The 21,995-nt window shown below is 38.9% G+C and overlaps 1 protein-coding gene across 3 annotated transcripts in view; it reads right to left on the bottom strand.

The window, feature by feature from the left end:
• Positions 1-276: 276 nt before the first annotated feature.
• ANO6 (anoctamin 6) overlaps positions 277-21,995 on the bottom strand; it is a 209,399-nt gene continuing 187,680 nt past the window's right edge. For all 3 annotated transcript variants that reach the window (XM_088798927.1, XM_019748415.3, XM_019748416.3), the window contains exons 16-20: positions 19,685-19,815; positions 14,106-14,311; positions 9,874-10,076; positions 8,405-8,510; positions 277-3,570 (exon numbers count right to left, since the gene is read on the bottom strand). In XM_088798927.1, coding sequence (XP_088655053.1) covers positions 3,364-3,570; positions 8,405-8,510; positions 9,874-10,076; positions 14,106-14,311; positions 19,685-19,815 — 853 coding nt within the window. In that variant the 3' untranslated portion in view covers positions 277-3,363. The remainder of the gene's footprint in view (positions 3,571-8,404; positions 8,511-9,873; positions 10,077-14,105; positions 14,312-19,684; positions 19,816-21,995) is intronic.

The following is a 21,995-nucleotide window of genomic DNA, read 5'->3' as shown; positions in this document are numbered from 1 at the left end:
TAGGCTGGTTCTCAGGTCCCCACTGGCCTCCAGGCTTGGTGCCCTCTGCAGGGCTTAATCCCAACAACTCTATGCAGCAGCCCTGGCTGAATCCCCACCCCCACCTTTCCCCAGAAAAGCCATGTTTCAAATTAAGTATAGGCTACGAAAAACTATAATTTTAGATATAGTCTATATAACATTTGTTATATGAGTTATATATAATTGGTAACTAGCAGGTATATATTTGCTCTTTCTTAAAAACATTAAGAGAATTAAATAGAGTAGACCCCAGTATTGTTTTTAAAATGATTTTATTAAAATGCTCATAATTATAAAAGGATATTAAAATGCAAGAAATCACAAAACATTATAAATTTTACATTGTATGCCACAGTATATGAAGAGCATTATGAATATTTCAGATCTGCTTTAGTTAAGCGACTCATACATTTTAAATTTTCAAACATCATAAAATATAATACAAACATGAGAAAATGGTGTAAGAAGTGTTTCAAGAAAAGAGCACATTCTGTCCCCCCCGCCTGTCATTGTGAATTAATGTTTTCTGAAACTAAAGATGCATGCGCAATTAAAAGGGAACACTTTGGTGAGTTTATCACATGGCCTTGTTTAGTTGACCAACAAAAAATGATAGCTTTCCCTTTCTAATGATATAACTGAAATATCTGAGGGACATTTCAAGAAAAATCCCCTGAGTGTTTTGGTCTAATGCTTCCATTCATGAAAATTCACAGGCATTACAAAAGGATACAGAACAAAACCTTTCTAGTGGTTAACACTGGGCAGGCTTAGGGCCACATTTTCCCTTCATAGGTCCACTGCCACACCCATCATTTTCCCAGGGGTGCTGCCTCTGAGCACACGGACAGATCCAGCTCAGGACTGCTGCAGACACAGCCCCACATTTTTCTTCACCACCGACAACTCAGCACCAGACTGACATTAACACTGGATGTCATGGTGACCCTGGGTCCCCACTACAACTCAGCTGTTTGGGGAATATTGGCGGTGTCATACCCATGATATGACGGTGGTGGCATCATATCTGCTGCCTTTAAAAAGGTTGAGGATTTTTTTCCCTCCTGTCCACAGAAGCACATTTTAGACCATGGAAACAACTTATGCAAGATGATTTAGGAAAACATAAATGCACAATTATTTTAAAGTTTTATATACAAGGAGATAAGGCAAAAACATTTCCTTTTCTATGCTTCCATAAGCAATGAATGATTGCCAAATCCAATAGTAGGAGACAGTCATACAGTTCAGAGAGGTAATCTGAGACGAAGTGATACCACTTCCAGGAGCAGTATCACAGGTGAGCAGGGAAAGGAACAGTGTCACTCCCAGCGACGCAGTGTGGAATGAGAAACAGTTTCCTCACTGGAAGAAATTCATTTCTCACTTCCTGTGCAGTCAGACCTCATGTGGACTGATTGGAGCACTTTCTGATCACATCATCAGCATTGTCAAGAAAGATAGTGAAATACTGTCTCTGATCCAGTGAGACAATTCAAAAGTCCAGATACTGCTTTGATGAATACGACCTAAATACTGCTTTTCTTTTACTATTCATGGCAGGCATTTAGAATTGTGACCTGGAGTTAGGCTACTCTATTATAAGAAGACTCTAAATCTGCTCACTAAAATATGTTTCCTTTCCTTTATTGCTGGGGTTCTGAGTGGCGTGGCGGCTCCCGGGTATCCTGGCAGTTAGCAGCATCCCAGTGGGTGGTGGCCCATCTAGCAAGAACCGGGTGCCAGAAACCCTCTCCTGCACCCAGCACTGCCCTGTTACCAGTCAAGGGTGAGGGGTGCCGGCCCTGTGTAGCACCTGGAAGGCAGGAAAGTGCTGCAGAGACTGCTGAGCTGAACAAATCGAGGGCAAGATATACATGGTGCCAGACTTCAGCAGGAAGTTACCTCTAGCTTATGGCAGCGTTTGTGACGAAATCATTTTCTTTTCTTACCCTAGAGCCTGACTGGCTTTGTGGGGGCTGAGGGGGGGTGGTGGTGCTGGTAGCTCAAATCAAATGCAGAGTCTCCTTTCTTGATTGGGAATAATCTGGGACTTCTCCGGTCTCTTCTCCTCCCTTCCCACAAATGCTCCCCTGGTATAAACAATTACAAACAAGTTACTGGGCTGGGAATAGGAGAATGGAGGGTGCAAGGAGCTAGCTACCTATGGCAGATGCTTTGGTATGCTGATCACTTGGACAGCAAAACCCCTGCGGAAAGGTGCTCCCCTATGGGAACACGGTGTAGCTCACAATTAGGGCACTTGGTGTTCTCTCACTCATGCACACACTGCTTCCTCATGTCACAATGGCTGTATAGCAAGCCATTCTCCATGGTGCTTGGGATTTGTAATACTGTATGTTCCTCCTGCAGCTAATAAATAAAGGGCAACTCATGGGAAATTGATGGGCTTACTTCTTCCAGACCATTATGTTGATAACGTAATTTTAATCACTTGATTTCATTTTTTTCAAGAAACTACACCTCTTTAGAAGAGGTAAATTAATTAACCTGATCAATAGGCGTTACAATTTTATTTCAATCTAACTTTCCCAGCTTTTGTAATCTTATTCCCTTGAGGGTTGCAAAGCAGTCAACATTGATTAGGCACAGAACATTCTAGGACTGCTCCTGGAAGATAAAAGGTGTCACTGTGTATTAGCACAAATATGCTTCAGAACCTTGCAATTTTTATTCCAATCCATTATGAGTATTTCTCTGAGATGGAAAGATAGGACAAAATTAAGAGTGAAACTATTTCCTGTTAACTGAGGTTTCCTTTTCTGTAGGGATGTGATAATATACCTAAATATCATGAATTCTTGACTCTATTTGCCACTTAATACAGCATTCTGAGTTAGCAATTTTTAATCATGCAAAAGATAGCATGTCTTGTCTTTAATGATGACATTGTAAGGGAATAACTCTGGAACAACCTGGCAAAGTGTAGAAATGAAACACTACCTAAAAATAAAGATCATGGGTTTGAGAACAGAAATGAATGAAGTAATCACAGGGAAAAAAAGAATCCATTATGCTTTAGAAGGGGTGTTTTTAAAGCACATTAAGAGACTTTTTCTGTGATACTGAAATTCCAATTTATCAAAAAAGGTAACATTTTAGGTTTTCCAGGTGATTAGTTTTATGCCCTTCTTGATCTAAGTTTTACATTTTCCAGTTCCTGCGTCGCTAGCTGAAACTGAAAAATAATCTACATGAAAATGGCAATAGTCAAAGACTCATATTTGCCAAAGTGACTGAACTTAAACATTCTCATTAGAGATTCATAATATTTTTTGACAGAGTGAAATTCTTTAAAGTGCTTCTCAGAACATAAAGCTCTTATTCTAATTTTGGTCGTAAATTGTTATCGACGGCTTCTCCTATCCTCTCAGCTAAGAACCCCATATTTTTTGTCATATCTTTGAGGTGATTCTCATGAAGGAGCTTTTGGGTTAGGTATTTTTCTCTCTTGATCTTGCTCTTCGTGCTTTTCGATACGTCTGGAATTGCATATGAAATGAAAAATTTCACAGAGTAGATGACATGCTGAAGGAGAGAAGAAGAAAAAAGTTAACCACAAAGCTATGGAGGGAACAGAGTTCCTTTCGTTTACTTTAGCTGGTCATTATGGCAGTGTATGTGGACAAGGTGGTGGGCATTCAGCACGCCCATCCCGTCTCTCCTGCCATGATGTGGCTCTGCCAAGGAGCCACATTGTTCCTTTATATATTTCAAGACTATTGGGTGATATGTAGGAAAGAATATATCTAATAGCTATAGCACTCATCATGACACTGACAATGCTGTAGTTTTGTGTGTGCCCCTTCCTAGCTCGTTCCCAAGCCTCTTCTTCAAAGGTAAACACACTCTCTATGCAAGTATATCACTTTTACTTTTGAAAAAAACAAAACAGTTTAACAAAATATGTATATATCCCCCATAACACATTGTTTAGTCTTGCTTGATGTGACCTTCATAAAACTCATATTGTGATATATGAAAAAAATGTTTTCATGCAAAACTAGTTTTTAAGATTTATCAGTGTTACCGAGCACAACAACCGTCCATTCATTTTCATTTCTGTATGGCATTCCAGTGTTTGAATGTACTATAATTTATGCATTTCTAGTTTTTGTACGAGAAACAATGATGCTGGGTATGTTCTGGCACCGGGATTCTGAGCACATCTCTGAGAGCTTCTCAAGGGTATGCACGTAGGAATGGAACTGCTGAGACTCTACATAACATGAATGTTCAATTTTACAAGATGGCACCAAAGTATTTTCCAAGGCATTTCTACCAGCTTGCACTCCTCCCGGCAGTGTGGGATGGTTTCAGCCTGCTCTGCATCCTTGCCAGCACTTGTTATCATCAGACCTTTTTTTCCTTAACCAACACAGTGGTTATGAAAGGTACTTTCACTTTGGTCTTGCTTTGCATTTCTCTGATGACTAATGAGGGTGAACACCTTTATATTTATTCAGTATTCAAAAATTCCTGACCTAGCAAGGGCATAGAGATAGTATGCAATAAACATAATTTAAAACAAGTAAATTATACATGGTGTTAAAAAGTGATAAGAGCTATGGGAAAATAGTAAAGCAGAGTAAGAATTATTGTATTATGGTGGGAAGTGAATTTAAAATGGACTTTGTATAGATTAGCGGATGTGCCTCATTGAGCAAAGACTTTAAGGAGGTGAGGGAATTTGCCATGCAGATATCAAGAGGAAAGCCATTTGAGGCAAAGGGAATAGCCAGTGCCACGTCGATATGGTGGAAGCCTGCAGGCTGTGGTTCAGGAATGGCAAGGCTGGAGTGAAGGGAGCAAGGAGGAGAGAAGGGGCATCAGAGAGGTAACGGAGTGGGGCCAAACTGTGTAAGGCCTTGTATGTCGTTGTGAGGACTGTGGCTTTTACTCTGAGTGAGACATGAAGACAACAGAAAGCCTAGCGAGAAGACTGTTGCCTTCATTTTGGCAAGAAATGATGGTGGCTGTGACCTGTGGTAGCAACAGAGTTGGTAAAAAGGTGTCAGATCTGTGAAAAAGCCAATAGGACTGGATGTGGGGTAAGTGGAGGAGAGAAAACAAGGAATTGCCATGATTGACAGTGGGAAGACTGACTGTGGATGGAACTGACTTAGGGCAGGGTAGGGAGAAGAACATTAAAAGTGACTTTAAGCAAACATGGGCATTTGGGGCTGTATAGCGGAGATATCTGTTAGATATCCAAGCAGAAAAGTCAAGTAAGGAGTTGGATTCATGAGTTGAGTTCAGAAGAGAGTTGTTTTAGAGATAGCCACTTGTGAATCACTGGCATACAGATGGCATCTAAAGCCAATGCACTGCATCAGATCATCAAAGCTGTGAGTAGAGAGAAAAGCAGACAACCAAGGAATGAACCCCAGGACATTCAGGAGAGAGGGAAGGGGCTGGCAAAGAAATTAAGAGACTGCCTAGGGAGGTAGGAAGAAAGGAAAAAGAAAAGTGTTTTCTTTGGAGCCAAGTGAGGAAGAATTTCAAGGAGAGGGTGAGCAGCTGTGTTAAAGGCGTCTGATAAGTAAGGTAATGTGAGGGTGGAGAATATTTTGAGATGAGAGAGAGATGAGTGTGTTTGAATGATGGAAATTACATAGTGAAGAGGCAAAAATTGATGCTGTAGGAAAGAGGGGTTTTTTCCCCCATCTGTTTCTGAGGTAGGTAATTTTTATAGATATGTGGATTTTCTGTTACACTACCCTTGCATTTCTGTGATATAGTCAATGTGGTATGATGCCATCTTTTAAAAATATATTGCTAGAGTCAGTCTGCACATGTACCTAATATGTGAGATTAGCTTATAATTTTTTCTATTCATGTCTGATTTTAGGATCTAAAAGGAGAGTATTTCCTTTTTGTGATAGATGGAGGAGTTTGTATAAGACTGAAATAATCTGTTCTAGAAAGTTTGTATCACTCTCCTATAAAACCATGTGGACTGGTAGTTTCATTGTGGAAAGATTTTTCAATTACTCAAGGTTTACAGTTACCTTCTTTAGCATTTTGAAGATATTAGACTACTCTCTTCTGACTTCCATATTGCTGTTAAAAAGTACTCTTTCTCATTTTAATTTTCTTTGTCAGTCATCTGTCTTTGGTTACTTTTAACGTCTTCGGTGTGCTGCATTTTCCTTATAATGTGTGTAAGTGTGGATTTTTTTTATCTCTTCTGCTTAATTTTTTTGTGTGTGTCCTGCTCTGTGAACAGATGTCTTTCATTCTGGAAAAGTTTTAGCCAATAACTCTGCAAATATTACCTCTCTTCCACTTTTTTCATCCTATGATTTTTTTTTTTTTTTGGAAAGCTGGTCCTCATTGTGTCTTCCTTATTGCTTAATCTCTTTTTCATATGTTCCATTTTCTTATCTCCTGTGTTATGTTAGGGGTAATTTTTTCAGACTTATCTGCCAATTCACTAATTCTCCCTTCAGTTTAAGCCATGTTAGTTTTTCATTTCAATAATTATATATTTTCATTTCTAAAAGTTCTATTTATTTTTCAAAATTGCCATGTAATTGTTTATAGTTTCTTATTGTTTGCTATTTTGATTGTCATTTATTAGTTTAAACATTTTTACATACAATTAATTTATATTCCTTATCTGATAATTCAAACTCTTGAAGTTATTGAGGGTTCAAGTCAGTTGTTTTTTTCCAGCTGAATCTCACTCATGAACATCATTGATCTTTGATTAGAAGCTTATATTTGAGATTTCTCAATATAATATTTCTCATATTTATCAATCTGAGAAAAACCTGGGGTCTAAATTGAAGACACTTTTCTCCAGAAAAGATACGCATTTCCTTCTGCTCTGGGACAAATTTAGCCCCTTTTGGGGTCTCTGGCTGAATCCAAGAGTCTCAAGCTCAGCTTTTTCACTTCACTTCTGACCCAAGTCTTGGTCTCCTTGAGCTTTCAGATGGAGGCATGATAATAGCAGTTGTTCTCAGAGCACTCCTGAACTTCAGGGGTGCTCACTACTCTATTTTTGAAAATCATCTCTCCCCCACCCCCTTTGTAGACTCTCCTCCCTTCTAGTGAGCTCAAAAATGCAAAGGAAACTATGTTTTAAGCTGATTTTAAATGTTTCGTAGGGAGACAGGCCCTCACAGTATCTAGGCCACCATGACATCAAAGTCACAAGTTTGAAACACTTTGGCAACAACAGATTTTAATATAAACTAGTGACTCTTGCTGATATATTAGATACTGTACTTCAGGAATCCACTTGTAATGGTCAGCTAATGGGGAACCATTTTCTTCTGTTAGTGTTTGGTAGCTATTTAAAAAACCCTAGAAAACTTATACCACTTTCCTAACAGATTCTGATTTTGTTTGGAGAAAACCAAATATAGCCTGTCTCAGACTTCTTTGCTGCTAGGAGGAACCATTCTAGCCAATGAGATATAGAGGGCAGGCTGCTCTGGTGGCTTCTGGCAAAGCATTTTCTTTCCTGACAGGAACAGATATGGCTAGCACTGCCCTTCTCTTCCTTGCCTAGGACACAAACGTATTATCTGGAATTGCAGCATTCATACTGCAACCATAAAGTGATACTCAGTGAGAAGAAACCTAGAACACCAGAGATATGGTCCTTATATCAGTGAGCTGGTATTGATTCAGGAGAAATCACCTACTTCCAGTGAACTTTATGTGAGAAAAATCAACCCTTGTTTGTTTAAGCCACTACAGATGGGTTTCCTGTTTCTTGCAGCTAAATGTAATCCTAACTCACCACACCAATCAAGCAACTACTAAGGCTTTGGAAGTTGGTAGTAGTTATTCACTCAGTCAGTGTAAGAAGTAAAGCTGGCTAGATCAATTTCAAATGTATAGCTGCCTTAGTCATTTTTCAGAGCTGGTTAATTTTAGGGACATAAAAAAAAACTATTGTAAGAAGGCATATTATGGAAATCAATAAAAATATGAAAGTCAATAAAAATACTTCATAATACAAACAAAACTATTATAGCAATAAAAGTTTCTCAAGGTCAGCAATCCCATATGCTCCATCTTGAATTAAGTCCCTTCCTTCTCAGGTTAACATGCAGCCCTGTGCCTCGCTCCCAAAGGCACTCAATTAATACTGAATTGAAAAGAACTGAATCCCCTTAGCATACAACATGCTTTTAACTTTTAAAACAGATAAGCAACTCCATTTAATTAATGAGAGCTTTACGGGTATTCTCAGGTCAAATCTGATTAATAAATATCCTAAAATAATTATTAGCAAGAGATAAGAATGTATTGTACATTTTAACTCAGAGTTGGCAACCCTTAAAGCTAATAAAGGGTCTATAAATACACTGCCTTATTAACTATTTCAAAGTACTTCTCCTACCTCCATGACAATGATAAAAGCCAGCTTGGCTGCAATCACATGCCAATAGTAGATGTTGTGTTTATACTCTTGTGGGTGTCCTGGAGGGTACCGGAAATCACGATACCTGGAAATAAAATAGAGGCAGATCAGGAGATTATCCTTTTTGGTCAAAGGCTGTAAACAAGGGCCATTTAGAAAGAGGTCATATTTAATACAATGCTCTTTTAAATTGGACATCACATAAATTTGTCCAAGAGTTTAATTTGGTAATAAAACCCTGAAATAACTATTCCAGTAATACTTCATTTTATATACAATAGGAAAATGATGGTAATGACAGATTCCAGCTCTATAAAAAGAGAATAAAGTACCTTAAATTTTTTGATAAGTTTTATCCCTGCTTCCTCAAAAGTATAACTAAAACAATTTAGCATATTTTCAGAAATGTGCTTACAAATTTATTTATATGGTGTCATCAGGGTTCACTCAGCTAAGGGGCTATCTCTCCCTGTAGAAAGTACTATCTGCTTATTATAATTTTCCTCCTAATTTCCCTGTTGTCAGATGTCTGTGCTACTGCTGGTAGTGTTTCTCCCTCAGGTAGCCTAGCTCTAATTTTTTGCCTGTAACCTATTAGACCTAGAAGTATTTAAGTATTCTTTAGAATTATGGAAAGTAAAAGTAAGCAGATTGATTCAATGTGGGATTCTGAAGCGGCTCTACTATGTGTAACTTTGAAACATTTATTTGGGTCTTATTTCTGGTGTCTTAGTTGTGTTGTTGGGAATTTGAATCAGAAGGCTTTGAGGAGTTAAACTAAATGAATTTTAAAGTCTCCTGCAGGTTTAAGACTGATTGAACACAAAACCTCAATGAACTATACAGTCAACAAACTTTATCAATTGATAATCTAGTTGATGTATACTGTCTACAGTTGATCTTACCAGCCATTAGAATCTATGTCGAGAACTTTGGAATACCCTTAGAGAATACTGCGGGGCTAGGCTGAGGCATTCATTCGCATTTCTTGTCTTTGTATTCCTTTATATGAGGGTGCTGGTTTGTAGTTCAACGTTGTCAGATCGCGCTTGAATAACACACTAGTCACAACTCAATTATCTTGCTTTTTGGAACTCTCAGAGTTTCCTCATTTCTTAGATATAAGACTTTTCTCCTGGATCAGTCTCTCCCTGTAATCATTTGAAACTCTCATCTTTAAACCTTGCTTTAAGGTTCGGCTTGAAAGCTCTAACCCTATTTTGTATTAACTTTTATATCTTATCCTTTTTTAAGTTGAATTGAAAAGAAAGCTAGGAAAAAAAGTCTCGAGCAATTTTATTTAAATGATACCATATAGAATTACATTTAATTCTTATGTGGTATTAATGTAATTACATTAATACCACATAGAATTAAAGGGACTTTTACATTATAATAAAAATCCTTTAAAAGATGAAGTACATTTTTAAACCCATAGCAGAACTTGCCTGCATGTGGTGTGGTTGCCAAGCCCAGTGTATGGGTTTCCTTTGCTTCTGTTTTTGTAGTCCGCAATGTTGAAGTAGGAGAGGCTATTGTTGATGTATCCCTCCATGGTGTAGTGGGGGTGGTCGCCATAGGGAGGGACGGAGAAGGACCAGTAGTACACCAGGCGGGGAATCATGTCTGATGTGAAAGCAATGATCATGGCCTGTGTTGGGAGGAAAACAAGAAAGGGGGCCTTAATTTAGAGCCTTTATAGCTTTGGCTACCAAACAGGCCAGAATTACGTTTTCATCAATTTAAAAAAAAAATTAAAAATTCAGAAACCTTAATTGTTTCCTAACTGTATCTATAATAAATGGAGCTAGGGAATATCCTAAAATCTTTGAGCAGCTGATTTAAAATAGTAGAACAGTTTACTGTTCTTTTGGTCTTCAATTCTAAGAAATGTCCAGTTCAAAAGCCAACGCTTGATAGTTGCCTGTTACGTTTCTTAAGGACAGTAAGAATAATTGCAGATTCTGGTATTGTGGATAACGTGAGAGTTACCTGCATATAATATATGTAAATTATATTTTTAAAAGCTAGAATATAACAAAATTCAATCAACCTTGGAGCTCTATTCAACATAATTTATATCTTCTACGATTTAGATGTAGAAGGCCCTTTTGTATATGTAACATTAAGGTCAAAGTTCTGAAAATAATTGGGCTTTATATAATTCCTTTGTAAATAATACAAAACTGATTTTTTTACCACTTGCCTCTTAAAAATAGAATGTAAACTGCATAAAGTATGATTTCCTTGATCTAAATTAATAATGGCCTTTACATTCATATTTTTCCCCCTATAGTATATTGACCTGTTTAGACAAGTCAACCCATAATCTGATTTATTTTAAACTCTCAGTATATACTTAGGTATGTTACTTCATTAGAGAGCAATAATTTTAAAATTAATTTTAATAAAATGTAGGTAGCAAAAAACAATATTGGGTTGTTCCATTCACACAGTCAAGCAATGATGTCTATTTTGTTAGATCTAGTGTCTAAGCCTCTAAACTTCCAAAAGACTTAATGGATAAAGTTATGAACATTATAAATTATCAAATAATAAAGTTTCATGTGCTCCCAGATCAAAGGTATGAATATGGGTCAAACTTAAACCTGGGTCTGTGTCAGGCAGACATCTATCAGGAAGTCAAGCTATTATGAATTACATGAATTTTGTCTAAAATTCTTTAATCTGGCCTTTTAGCTCTCTCCAATGTGAAAAACTGGTTTAAAGGAAGGAGAAAGTAAAAAATATATTTTAATCCAAATTCTATGTGAATAAACAAAGTTAAATGATTCTGTCATTTACTGAGGCAGAAGAACAGACATGTGTTTGGCAGACAACATGATTCTGAATAGTATTTATCTGAACATATGGTTTAGACACAATGAGACCACAAGCCAACAAACAAAATCTCAGGCAAAGCAAGAAAAACAACTAAGGGGCTTTTCTATTGCAAAATTTCCCCCTATTGCCAGCTTTTTCATTTCCTCTGAAATGAAATATTTGCGTATTTGTGTGTGTGTGTCTGCCTGCCTGCCTGTGGTAGTGGTGTAAGACAAGAATATTTCACTTTTTTCCAGATTTCAATAGATTAAAATTTTTATCATTTAACTGAACTCTGGCTTTTTATAGAATCACCTGCAGATGTGCTTTAGGAAGCCACAAAAATTCCAACAAGGAAGATAATTCTATTATCTTCTGACAAGATACTTTTTCCTCCTAAACTGAGCTGCTCTGAGACACGCTGCAAGAGTACAAATAAATGCAGTGTGCTTCATTTCCCATGCTGTTCCAAACACAATTTTCCATTTATATCAAAATAAATTAAAATTGGTCTTCAATAGCAGATGCTCTGGCATGATACGACAATGTCAATTCAGCTTCTTTATTGAGCCAGCAGCTTTTAAATGAATGATTTTATAGCAAACTCTTGCGTGATGTCCATTCTCATCCCCGGTGGCTATTCTCTCCTTCCTACAGTTAGAAGTTCTCCCATTATGGGAAGTTAGCCCTCCCTCGTATGTTAGACTGGGGGGGCACACATCAGGTATGTGAGGGGATAATACACATGTTTAATTCCTACAAATACATACAGGACCTGCATCATGAAAGCTGTAACAAATCCTAATAAGATGGGAAAAAAAGGAATGTCCATAGTTTAATGAGTTATCTAATAAGCAGTTTTCCTGGGGTGTAAGATGCCTACGTTACAAGAAAAAAAGTACCTGGGTAAGAACCAGCAGCACCAATGAGCAGGTGTGTGTGTGCCGGTGTGCACACACACACACACACACACACACACACACACAAAGTAGCCCTGAAAAAATGGCCAAGACTTCATCTGTGCTAATGGGGTAGAGCCAGGCTGGGACACTAGGCAACATGCCTAATACAATCAAAGCAGAATGCTTGAGGAATGGGGAGTATGAGTCAATTGAATTTTCTGGTTAGCTGAAGGTCAAAGAAAAACCCTTTTAGTTTCAAACCTTGTTGCTGAAATTTTTCCTAAAGCACGTAAGTCCACGTTCCTGCCTTACTTAGAGTAACACAACATATTGAACATGACAGATTCATTCTTTCATGACTGTGGAACTGGAAAGGCCTCACTGTCATGCTTCTGCCCATCAGTCTTCATTTCGCAGCACAGTGGATATTGAAGGTGTGGGCTGTTTGGGTGAATGGAAACTGATATAACCTTGCAGTTGTTTGTGTGTGTGATTTGCAACTTTCTCCAAAAAGGAGGAATGGCATGCAATTCAGATAAATTGAGGGTTCTTGGGGTGACACCTGGGTTCCAGATAACTTGTTTTATTGTGTAAAGCTGTAACTATGCTCAGACAGTGACACGCTATAAAATTCTTGTGCCTCTAGTTTAGACACCTGTCAAAGTCTACTCAGAGTCACTGTTAATGATGAGTAATGAAGATGATAAAATAGCAGCTAACATTCCACAAGAAGCAGGCTCTGTGCATTCCATACATTAACTTTCTGAATTCCCTAACGACCCTTTGTGGTATATAATATTCTTAAAATATGTGACAGGGAATTGTTCAACTTACAAATGATAAAATGAAGCTCTGAAGTGTAATGCCTGGTCCAAGGTCATGCAGCTGGGAAGCTGCAGTGCTGGGAGCTGGAGCTTGGGTCTGCCCCGACTCTGCAGTGCTCAGCAGCTTCCCTCATCCAGGAGCCAAATTTTGTTCTGCTTCTATAAGTGCTTGTGGGAAAGGCTGCGGACTCAGGGCGAGTGTAGCTTGATTAAGAAATTAAAACTGAGAGATCACTTTGTTGGGGATTGTGACCTGGGAGTGAAATGAGAGGAAATAGTCCTGGTTAGCAGTATTTTAGGGGGAAGGAGGTCCACGGATGAGCTGGCATGGGAATTGCTCTGAGAGCTCCCTGTTGGATTGTGGGGTGAGAAAGAGACCGACTGTTCAGACAGGTCCATGATCAATCAGGTTGTAAACAACTGAGTTCTGTTCCCTCACAGCTGGGGTACACATAGGGTGTGAGGCTGCTTAGCTAATGACCAGCGAGCAAGTGGCTAGCATAGACTAATGGGTGTGAGGTGGGAGGGCGATCGAAGACCTGCCCTAAACCCATCTCTTTGAGGAACCTCTGCCCTAGCAGACAAGGAAGGTAACACAGGATTAGGAATGCACGAAGTGTTCATATTCATCATCAAATAGTTAATATTTTAAGTTGATCATTTGGAATATACAATAAAATATGGTGGAATGATAGCTGTTATTTTAGGACCCTCAAATTCTAAACGGATAGATTTCTATCTCCATTATAAAAACACTTTTGGATAGCTCCTTTTATATACTCACATGAGGATTAAAAGAGTCAGTACTTATTGTTATTACTATTACCATGTTTCTATTGAACAAAAACTTCACTAAATGTGCAGCAATAGTATAATGGTTACTCTTCTTAGCAACTGCCTCTGTAAGAGGTCTGGAATTTGTAAGTTATGAAATATAACTATAAACAAACAATTAAAATACATTAAAGAATAACAATTACAGTTATAACAACTATTGTTGATATGGATGACAGTCTTGGCATCGTTCTCCCATTTTAAGAAATACCAAACATTTGATTTCTCAGGTAGTAACGCTAATGCAATTTTGGACTTTTCAAGATCTTTTCTCTGTGAAGCCTGGGTTTTACTCACATTGGTCACCACAGCCAGAATTGCTATTCCTTGCATGATGGGCTGCCATGCTCCGATGTCTTGGGCTTTTTCTGGCACCATGCGTCTATATTGGGTGGTCATTTTCCACGCGTCCACTCTTATTTCCAATATATTGTTCACCAGCGCCAACAGAGGGGCCAGTGGAAAAGAGGCCACAAATAAGGTGACGAACCCAAACTGAATAACTGTCAATGGAATGGACACACATCATGGAGTGGTGGATGGATGGAAGGACAACATATTTTCCTTTACTCTTATAAAGAAAGAGAAAGGCAAACAACACACTAAACCCCACCTAGAACAGACATCTATGGTAATAACTGTTCAACGGTGACAGTATCCAAACAAAACACAAATATGAGATCTTTGGGAAAAAGACAAATTACAACCTGTTTCTTTCACATATATGCATACACTTAATAGGAATATTATTATTTTAAAATCTTTAATCAACCAAAGCTATATGCTTGTAAATAATCTTGGGATACTCTAAGCATATTTTCCATTCTTAGCATTGAAATAATAGAATGTTGGAAAATGATTCGAGATTCAGGATTAAAAAATATATATTGTGGGAGTTTCTAACAAGTTAAAAGAAATGTACCTTTGGGAGGACTATGCTTAAAGAATATTGGAGGAAATATGCTGAAAATAGGCCAATGGGCCAGCTCCTCTGAGTCTGCGAATGCAAGCGCAGCACATTCAGAGAATTTGTGATATTACAAATCACAGTAATGTATATGATACGAGTGTCTTACTAAGTCAAAATATAATCCTTTAGGAATTTTCATCTTGAAGTTGTTGTAGTCTGTGGTCACAGTAAGTCAAGATGCAGGTGGTGGCTTAGAAGTGCTTTTCTCCTTGTCTGTAATTTCCATGGCACATACCATGTATACACTATACCATACTGTACCTTTCAGTTTTAGACCCCTCCCTCCTAACTGGCAGACCTTTAAAGTAAACTAGTACAGGTATGTAACAAAGGCTGGATGAGCAGAAAATGTACTGCCCCTTTAGGGCACTTGTCAGCCAAGGGGGAGGGACCATGCTGGCCAGGAAGGGCAAGACGGTGGAGGGGTGGCGAGGTAGGAGGAGCTGGCATGTGCGGCTGGTCTGAGAGGCCAGGGTGTGTTACAGATGAGCAGACAGGGCTGAAAAGATCTGACACGTCTCCAGGCCAGGCAGGAATGGTCACATTCAGTGAAATCAGAGAGGCAAGGACCAGAGTTGGTGATGTCACAGAGTCAGCAGCATAGCAGTGATGTCAACATCTGTGTCTATGACTTATCTAACCCCAAATGAACTTATCCACCTACAGCAGCCACGCAAGTAATAGGAATGAACAGAATGGGTGCAGTCAACTGTAAACTGGTAAACTGGCAAAGTACATGTCCTAATGGAAGGGACCACTCATAGCTTCCTTGTTGGAATGAGGGCCCAATGTTGCCAGATCTCATTATTCAAGAGAAGCCAGAAATTCGGACTATATTAGCAATAAACTCAAAAATCCCCCCAAAATAAAATAAACCATTTAGAATGATAGCAAAAGCACAGACTATTTAGAAATACATTAGTGAGAAATGTTAAGACATGATAATTGACTTAAAAAAATAAAGTAAAACAAATAATGATGAGTGAGTGGTAGATTGTATCATCCTCTTAATTGGGCAGACTTGTTTGGGGACATAACAAACTTTTCCTCCAAAATACAATTTAGAATTTGAATGTAAATTTAGTTTATAATCCCAAATGGATTTCAGAAAAAAATATGAAAGGTATTGCTAAAATTCTTCAAGAAATATACACAAGCAGCCAAGTGAAATAACGAGGATGGATGTTTGAACTGATAGTATGAGGGACATTCTAAAAAACAATAAAATGGGACCAGTTCTAGGAACTATTAGTATATATCATAATGCTACAGTAATTCAAACAGTTTAGAAAAGGTGTGATAATACCATGAATTAAACAGAAAAGATGCAGATATTCAGGGGATTTTAATATATCATAAAAGTGATACTTCAAATCAGTAGATTCAAGTATTGGATCAATTAGCTGAGTCACTGGGAAAACTGATTTGGAGTCCTCACATTTGACACCAAAATAAATTCCAGATGGTTTAATCTGTTCTGATATTCAAGTGAGAAGGACTTTCTAAACAACTTTTGAAACCAAGAACAAAATGAAAGAAAAACAAGAAAGCAAAGACCTATCAATTCAGCAAGGCAAAAATTTACACCCATTGGAAAAATAAAACTAACCCTTGCTGGAACTTTTTCATGACCCTGTACCACTCACTGATACTTTGCATGCTTTCTTTTTCACTTTAAAGTCCAGTTTCTTGAAGAAGTGCCTACATTGATTGTCTCTCCACCATTCATTCCTGCCTGAAAGCTTTCTATCCTACTGTAGCCCTCCCCACTGCACTGAAACGAGGCTCTTGCTAACTTCGCAGGTGGCTGCATATTCCAAAGCCACTGTACATTTCAGCCCTTATTTAGCTGATCATTAGGCAGCTTTTGATACGGCCAACCATTTTACTGTCTGTGGAAAGTTTCTCCCTCCTTGATTTTTGTTTTACTTAAATAATTTTAAAAAGCCAAGGTGTGTGGGTATCTGTGTGTGTATATATGTATATGTATATATGTGTGTACACACACACATACACTTTTTTTTTTTAAGGCTACCTACTATAGTGCTTTTTTCCCTTTTGGAAAGCTCACGCTGCAAAGACGAGGAAATGTCAGTGCAGGTGGTGGACAGAAACAGAGCAGAGATGAGAGATGGGAGAAGACAGCTTGAGTTCTGGACAGTGTGTGTGTGGAAGGGGTGGGTATGTGTAGCACTGGAAAGAGAGGAAAAGAAAAAGTTGGGTGCAAGTAGATGTTGAACAACAATTCATACTAAATTAAATGGAGAAAATAATATGAGAGTCATTGTTTCAACAGATTTTTAACATGGTGGGGTGGAAGAGGAAGTACCAGAGACAAATAGGGCCCACTTCGTCACTTTCCTGATATTTCATTTATGGCATCTGCCCAGTGGGAAGGCATCCTCACGTTCCTGAGACACTGGTGTGTCTGCTGTGCTCTAAATACACAGCGGTGTCTTATGACTTCCAGATTGAAAGACTGACAGACTATTTCTCTTATGTCCCGTGTCTGAGTTCTGAGAAGTCAGGACCAGACAATTGGGGAGGCAATTTTGGTTAACACCCCAGGGTTACTCTAATAATCTCAAGGGATGGTGGGGAATTTACTAAATAAAAAGCAATTTCCCTCAGAGAACACTCCCCTCTCCCCCCAAACCATATGCTATCCAGAACTCGGTGGGGGTGGCTGGGCACTGTTAATGTAAACTCAGCTAACAGTTGTATGTGTGTGTTGAAACTCCAAGCTCCATTCACTTAGATAAATATTTATGAGGACTAGGTCCCGGCAGTGGTGCTCCAGCTGAGGACCGAAAAATGGAAAGGCTTTGCTAGCTACCTCCAGCAGGAACCGTCTAGCCAGGGAGAGAGGCATGCATACAATCACAGGCCAAAAAGACAAAAATCAAGTTAATTCCTGGAGAAAAGAGCAGCTCATCTGTGTGAAAAGTTGAGGGTCACTGCTGAGGCCTGGCCAGAACTCCTGATAGAAAGGAAGAGAAAGGTATTTCGGGCCGAGGGGAACAGAGCTAGTGGCTGGGGACAAGGCCTAAGCAAGGGTGGAGGGTTTGTCAAAAGATGTTCCCCTTCATAATGAAAAAAGTAGATGGTGGTATCATTAATGGATGTGGGGAAAACAGAAAGGAGGAGGAAACTGTGTGGTGATGTCACCATCACCAAAGGAACTCTATTTACTTTAGAGGAACAAAAATAATTCAGAAGGCACTTGGAAAGTCTATCTCCCACAAACTAAAAGAACAAAAAATCGATTTCACTCTGGTGCTGAATACAGAATAACAGACTTCCTGTTCTCAGAAATTAATTTTTCTATTCCAATAGGTACTATTTGGATAATAGGAAAACAATTTAATAAATCTAAAAAAGTCTGTAACAGTTGTTATTCCATCTTTCCTTGTAGGGTCGAGTAGGGCCAGACCTAATTACTTAGTTAGTAATTATTTTAATGAGACTAAGAAACTCAAAGTCCCATCAACTTCTCCCCAAAACATGACCTCTCAATGTCATTCACTTGACTAATCAACTACAGGAAAAAATAACTTGAAGTTTTTTGGGAGTGCTAAAATAACGAATGATTTCTGTCCCAAAATGTTTATTAATAATGTTGATAATAGTTCCATAAGAAATATTTGTAATTATGATTTATTTTAAGATAACTGATAATTGTCTTGTAGTCCTTCTGAAGATAAACAGAATAAATCAATAAACATAGTTTCTACATTATATATGGCAGCTATACCCTTAATCGAATGTGGTCATAAAATATAACAAAGCAAAAATGAAATTCAAATCAGACTCCAGGCTGCAAAGCATTGTTGACTAAAGAAGCTACAGGATGAACTTTTCACTCACTGAAGGAAACAGATGTGTTTCCACACATAATGTATATTTTTAAAAGCAATTATTTTATAGATAGAATGTGATTTAATAAAAAACCACTCTCTCTCTCTGCATACTTATAAGCAAGAACCACAAAGGGGTGTCTTTACAAACACAAACCCCTAAGCATAAATGCAAGGCCTGTCAACCAAAATGTTGTACCTCCTTTCTATTCTCCTAAGCTTAAAAAAAAAAAATTGTAATTCAATGCAATGGTTAGCTGAAAGGGCACAGATACAAAACATCTATTGGATATAAGCATGTCATGCATAATAGAAAAGATGGTGTTTCCTATGGAAATCTATTTTGAGATGCATCCATTTAAAGGCAACTGAGAGCTCAAAATCAAGTTCCACTGATGAGAAACAGAGCACAAGCAAATACTACACAAATGGACAGAGACATTCAGGAAGGTCCTGTGCTAAATCTTAATTCCAGACCAGAAAAATGGTTCTGAATTCAAGCCAGTGCTTAGCCATGAGGTCACTCAAGGAACCAGGCAGCAAACATGGGCCAGAAGAAACACACTGTCAAAGGCAGTGTGAGGTGTGAAGGGGAGGTGGGTGCTATGAACGCTCCTGCAACAAGAAGTAACATGCTCCTGCAGGTTTTCTGTACCAGCTTGCTGAAATGACTCGGTTCGGAAGTGTATCGGCCAACAGCTGTGCCTGCATGGACTCCAGCCCAAGCTGAATCACATCTAATAATAGTTCTCAGTTCATTCTCCGACAACATGGTTAGAATGCTCTGAGAATTATTGGTGAAGACGTACCTCAATGACTATTCTGTTTCATTGGTAATAAATCTTTAGCTTTGTACAAACATAAATACTGACAAAGATACAGTCACCTTATTTGAAAGCCTGAATGAATAGTTTTATCTAGCGGAGAAAAACATCCTCCTCTTCATTTCAATATGCTAAACAATTATTTGGCTTCATAATCCATACTTCTGGGATCGAAAACATGCTCCAGTACAATTTATAGCACCTAAAACTTCACTAATGACTTACTCATTTCAAGATATTCATAAAACAATCCCAGTCTGCCCATGAGTTGCAGATGGTAGTCCTGTTCCCATCGTGGGGTTATCTTCTCTGAGCCTGAAACTGTGCCATAGCGTCCAATTAGATTCTTGATCCAGCTGCCAAAAAGATCAAATTATTATATAAATTAGGACATTATCAGACCAAGGTTGACATCTCAGGTGGAATACATCATCTTCCCAATAAATTAGTTTTTCATTTGCATGCCAAATCTCTCTCATTTTTGCCTTCCTACCCAAAAATATTTTGAAAAACAGTAGTGACCGTGTACTTTAGTTTATCAAAATTCCAACTGCTATGTTTTCTCTTACTTCATTTTCATGTGGGCAGTTTAGTTTTTGAAAAGACACTGTCCCTTATTTGATTAACTTTATTTTTTTTTCATTTCCGTGCTATTATCCAAAATAGTCTTTCCAGTATGGAAATCACCAAAAGAAATACAGGCATAGGATGTGAGCTGGTGGTAAGTGCTGTGGAGAAAACTAAAGTAGGACAAGGAGAGGACAGTATTTGCATTTGTGGGAGGGAGGAGTGGGGATGATGGCAGGGAGGCCTCACTGAGAGTGACATTTGAATAGCTATGAAGGAGGCAACTGGGCAGGGGAACAGTGACAACAGAGACCTGGAGGCAGGAGCCTGCCTCCCACATGTGATGGACAGTATGGAGGGTGGTGGTCCAGGACTAGTACTAGGAAATGAGTCTGGAGGGAGGGGTGATGAAGAAACAATTAGGAGGATTTAGGCATTTTTTTACTCTGAAGGAATTGGGGAGCCACTGAGGGGCACTGAGAGAAAAGTGACATACTTTGGCATTAGATAAAACAGGTCAAGACCCTATTTTAAGCTGAACAGATCAAGGACCAGAGACGTGAAACACTTTCTCAAAGTCACACTGCAGAGCTAAGAGAAAACAGCCTTGGCGGGCAGCCAGGGCTCTACCCACTACTGGATACTGTCCCCACAGAGCTGTCTTTTGTCTCTTCTTATATGGTAAGTTTTTCTCTTTCTCAAAGCCTGTGTCCCACATAAGTGCTTCCCCCTTTTTTATGGCGAAATTTCCTGGAAAGAAACCGAAGTTGGCAGTGAAGTGAGGGGTGCACCTGTGGCAGAGAGAACCGTTGTTCCCTAGAGCAACAGCTGGCTTGTGGGTTTATTTGTGGAGTTCATCAGAAGAAGCACAGCAAACAACTTCAAAAATGGATATAAACATCTCACTAAGCTTCGGCTGATTAAAGAACTTGTTTGTATGGATTTCAAATTCGGACAATGAGGCTTCACAGTACTCTAAAGACGTTGTACACACACACGCGCGCAGTGTAAGATATGAATTACAAATAGCTCACCATGCTGGGTTTCCCAGTGCCACTGATGTCAGCGTTAACTTTTCACTGACCACTTCCCGGATTTTACTAAGGGAAGGCTTCTCTAACAGAACATGCCCCTGGCTTCACAATCTTTCCCCACTTCTTTCTCTCCTATGATATTAGGGACATAGCACAGGGATATGGTCTCAGACACCCCAGAATCCACACTTCATTGCTCACTCCCTATTTAGCTTTGGTCAGTCAAGTTCAAATAAAAGAGGGTGATAAAACCTACACTGCCCAGGGTTGCTGTCAGGATTAAATGACTGAAAGCATCCTTGTGTGGGATCTTCCTTTGACCAATGCAGGTTAACTGGTGGAGGCCAACTGTAAATACAGCCTAAAGTACTTCGAATCTTGGCTCAGGGACACAATGCTTTTTTGGACGGGTGGATCTGACTGCAGCACTTGTAAGAACAGGGAACATTAGTGCTACTTCCTATGCTTCAACCCAAAGCTCCGTAATCAGTCAAGTCTGGGAGTCTGCAGTTTTACAGACATTCCAGGGGCCTTGTGATGTAGGTGGCACTGAGGACACACATGGCCATCACCCTTCGTGATACCCGCATTCAAGATTATTGGTTTCTATTGGTTTATTCTCTTGCTCTGCCTCATACTTCCAGCCTCAACCTCTTGCTGAATCCTCTCCAGGGCCCACAAAAGCAGGTCTTTACTATTATTGGGGCCCCAAACCTATCACAATTTGGATTCAGGATGACACTTCTGTTCTGGCAGCCACTTGCGTGATTAATCTGCTACTTTCCTCTTGTACTGCACTGCCTTCCCTCACCCATAATAGGCCACATTAAGTCTTTCTGAATACCATGTTTCCCTGAAAATAAGACCTAGCCGGACCATCAGCTCTAATGCATCTTTTGGAGCAAAAATTAATATAAGACCTGGTTTTATTTTAC

Source organism: Rhinolophus sinicus, chromosome 1, assembly GCF_057876585.1.
Source record: "Rhinolophus sinicus isolate RSI-liver-muscle chromosome 1, RSI-T2T, whole genome shotgun sequence".
Taxonomy (NCBI): Eukaryota; Metazoa; Chordata; class Mammalia; order Chiroptera; family Rhinolophidae; genus Rhinolophus; species Rhinolophus sinicus.
Note: the sequence above shows the minus strand (reverse complement) of the source record. Positions and strands in the feature narration are given on the sequence as shown.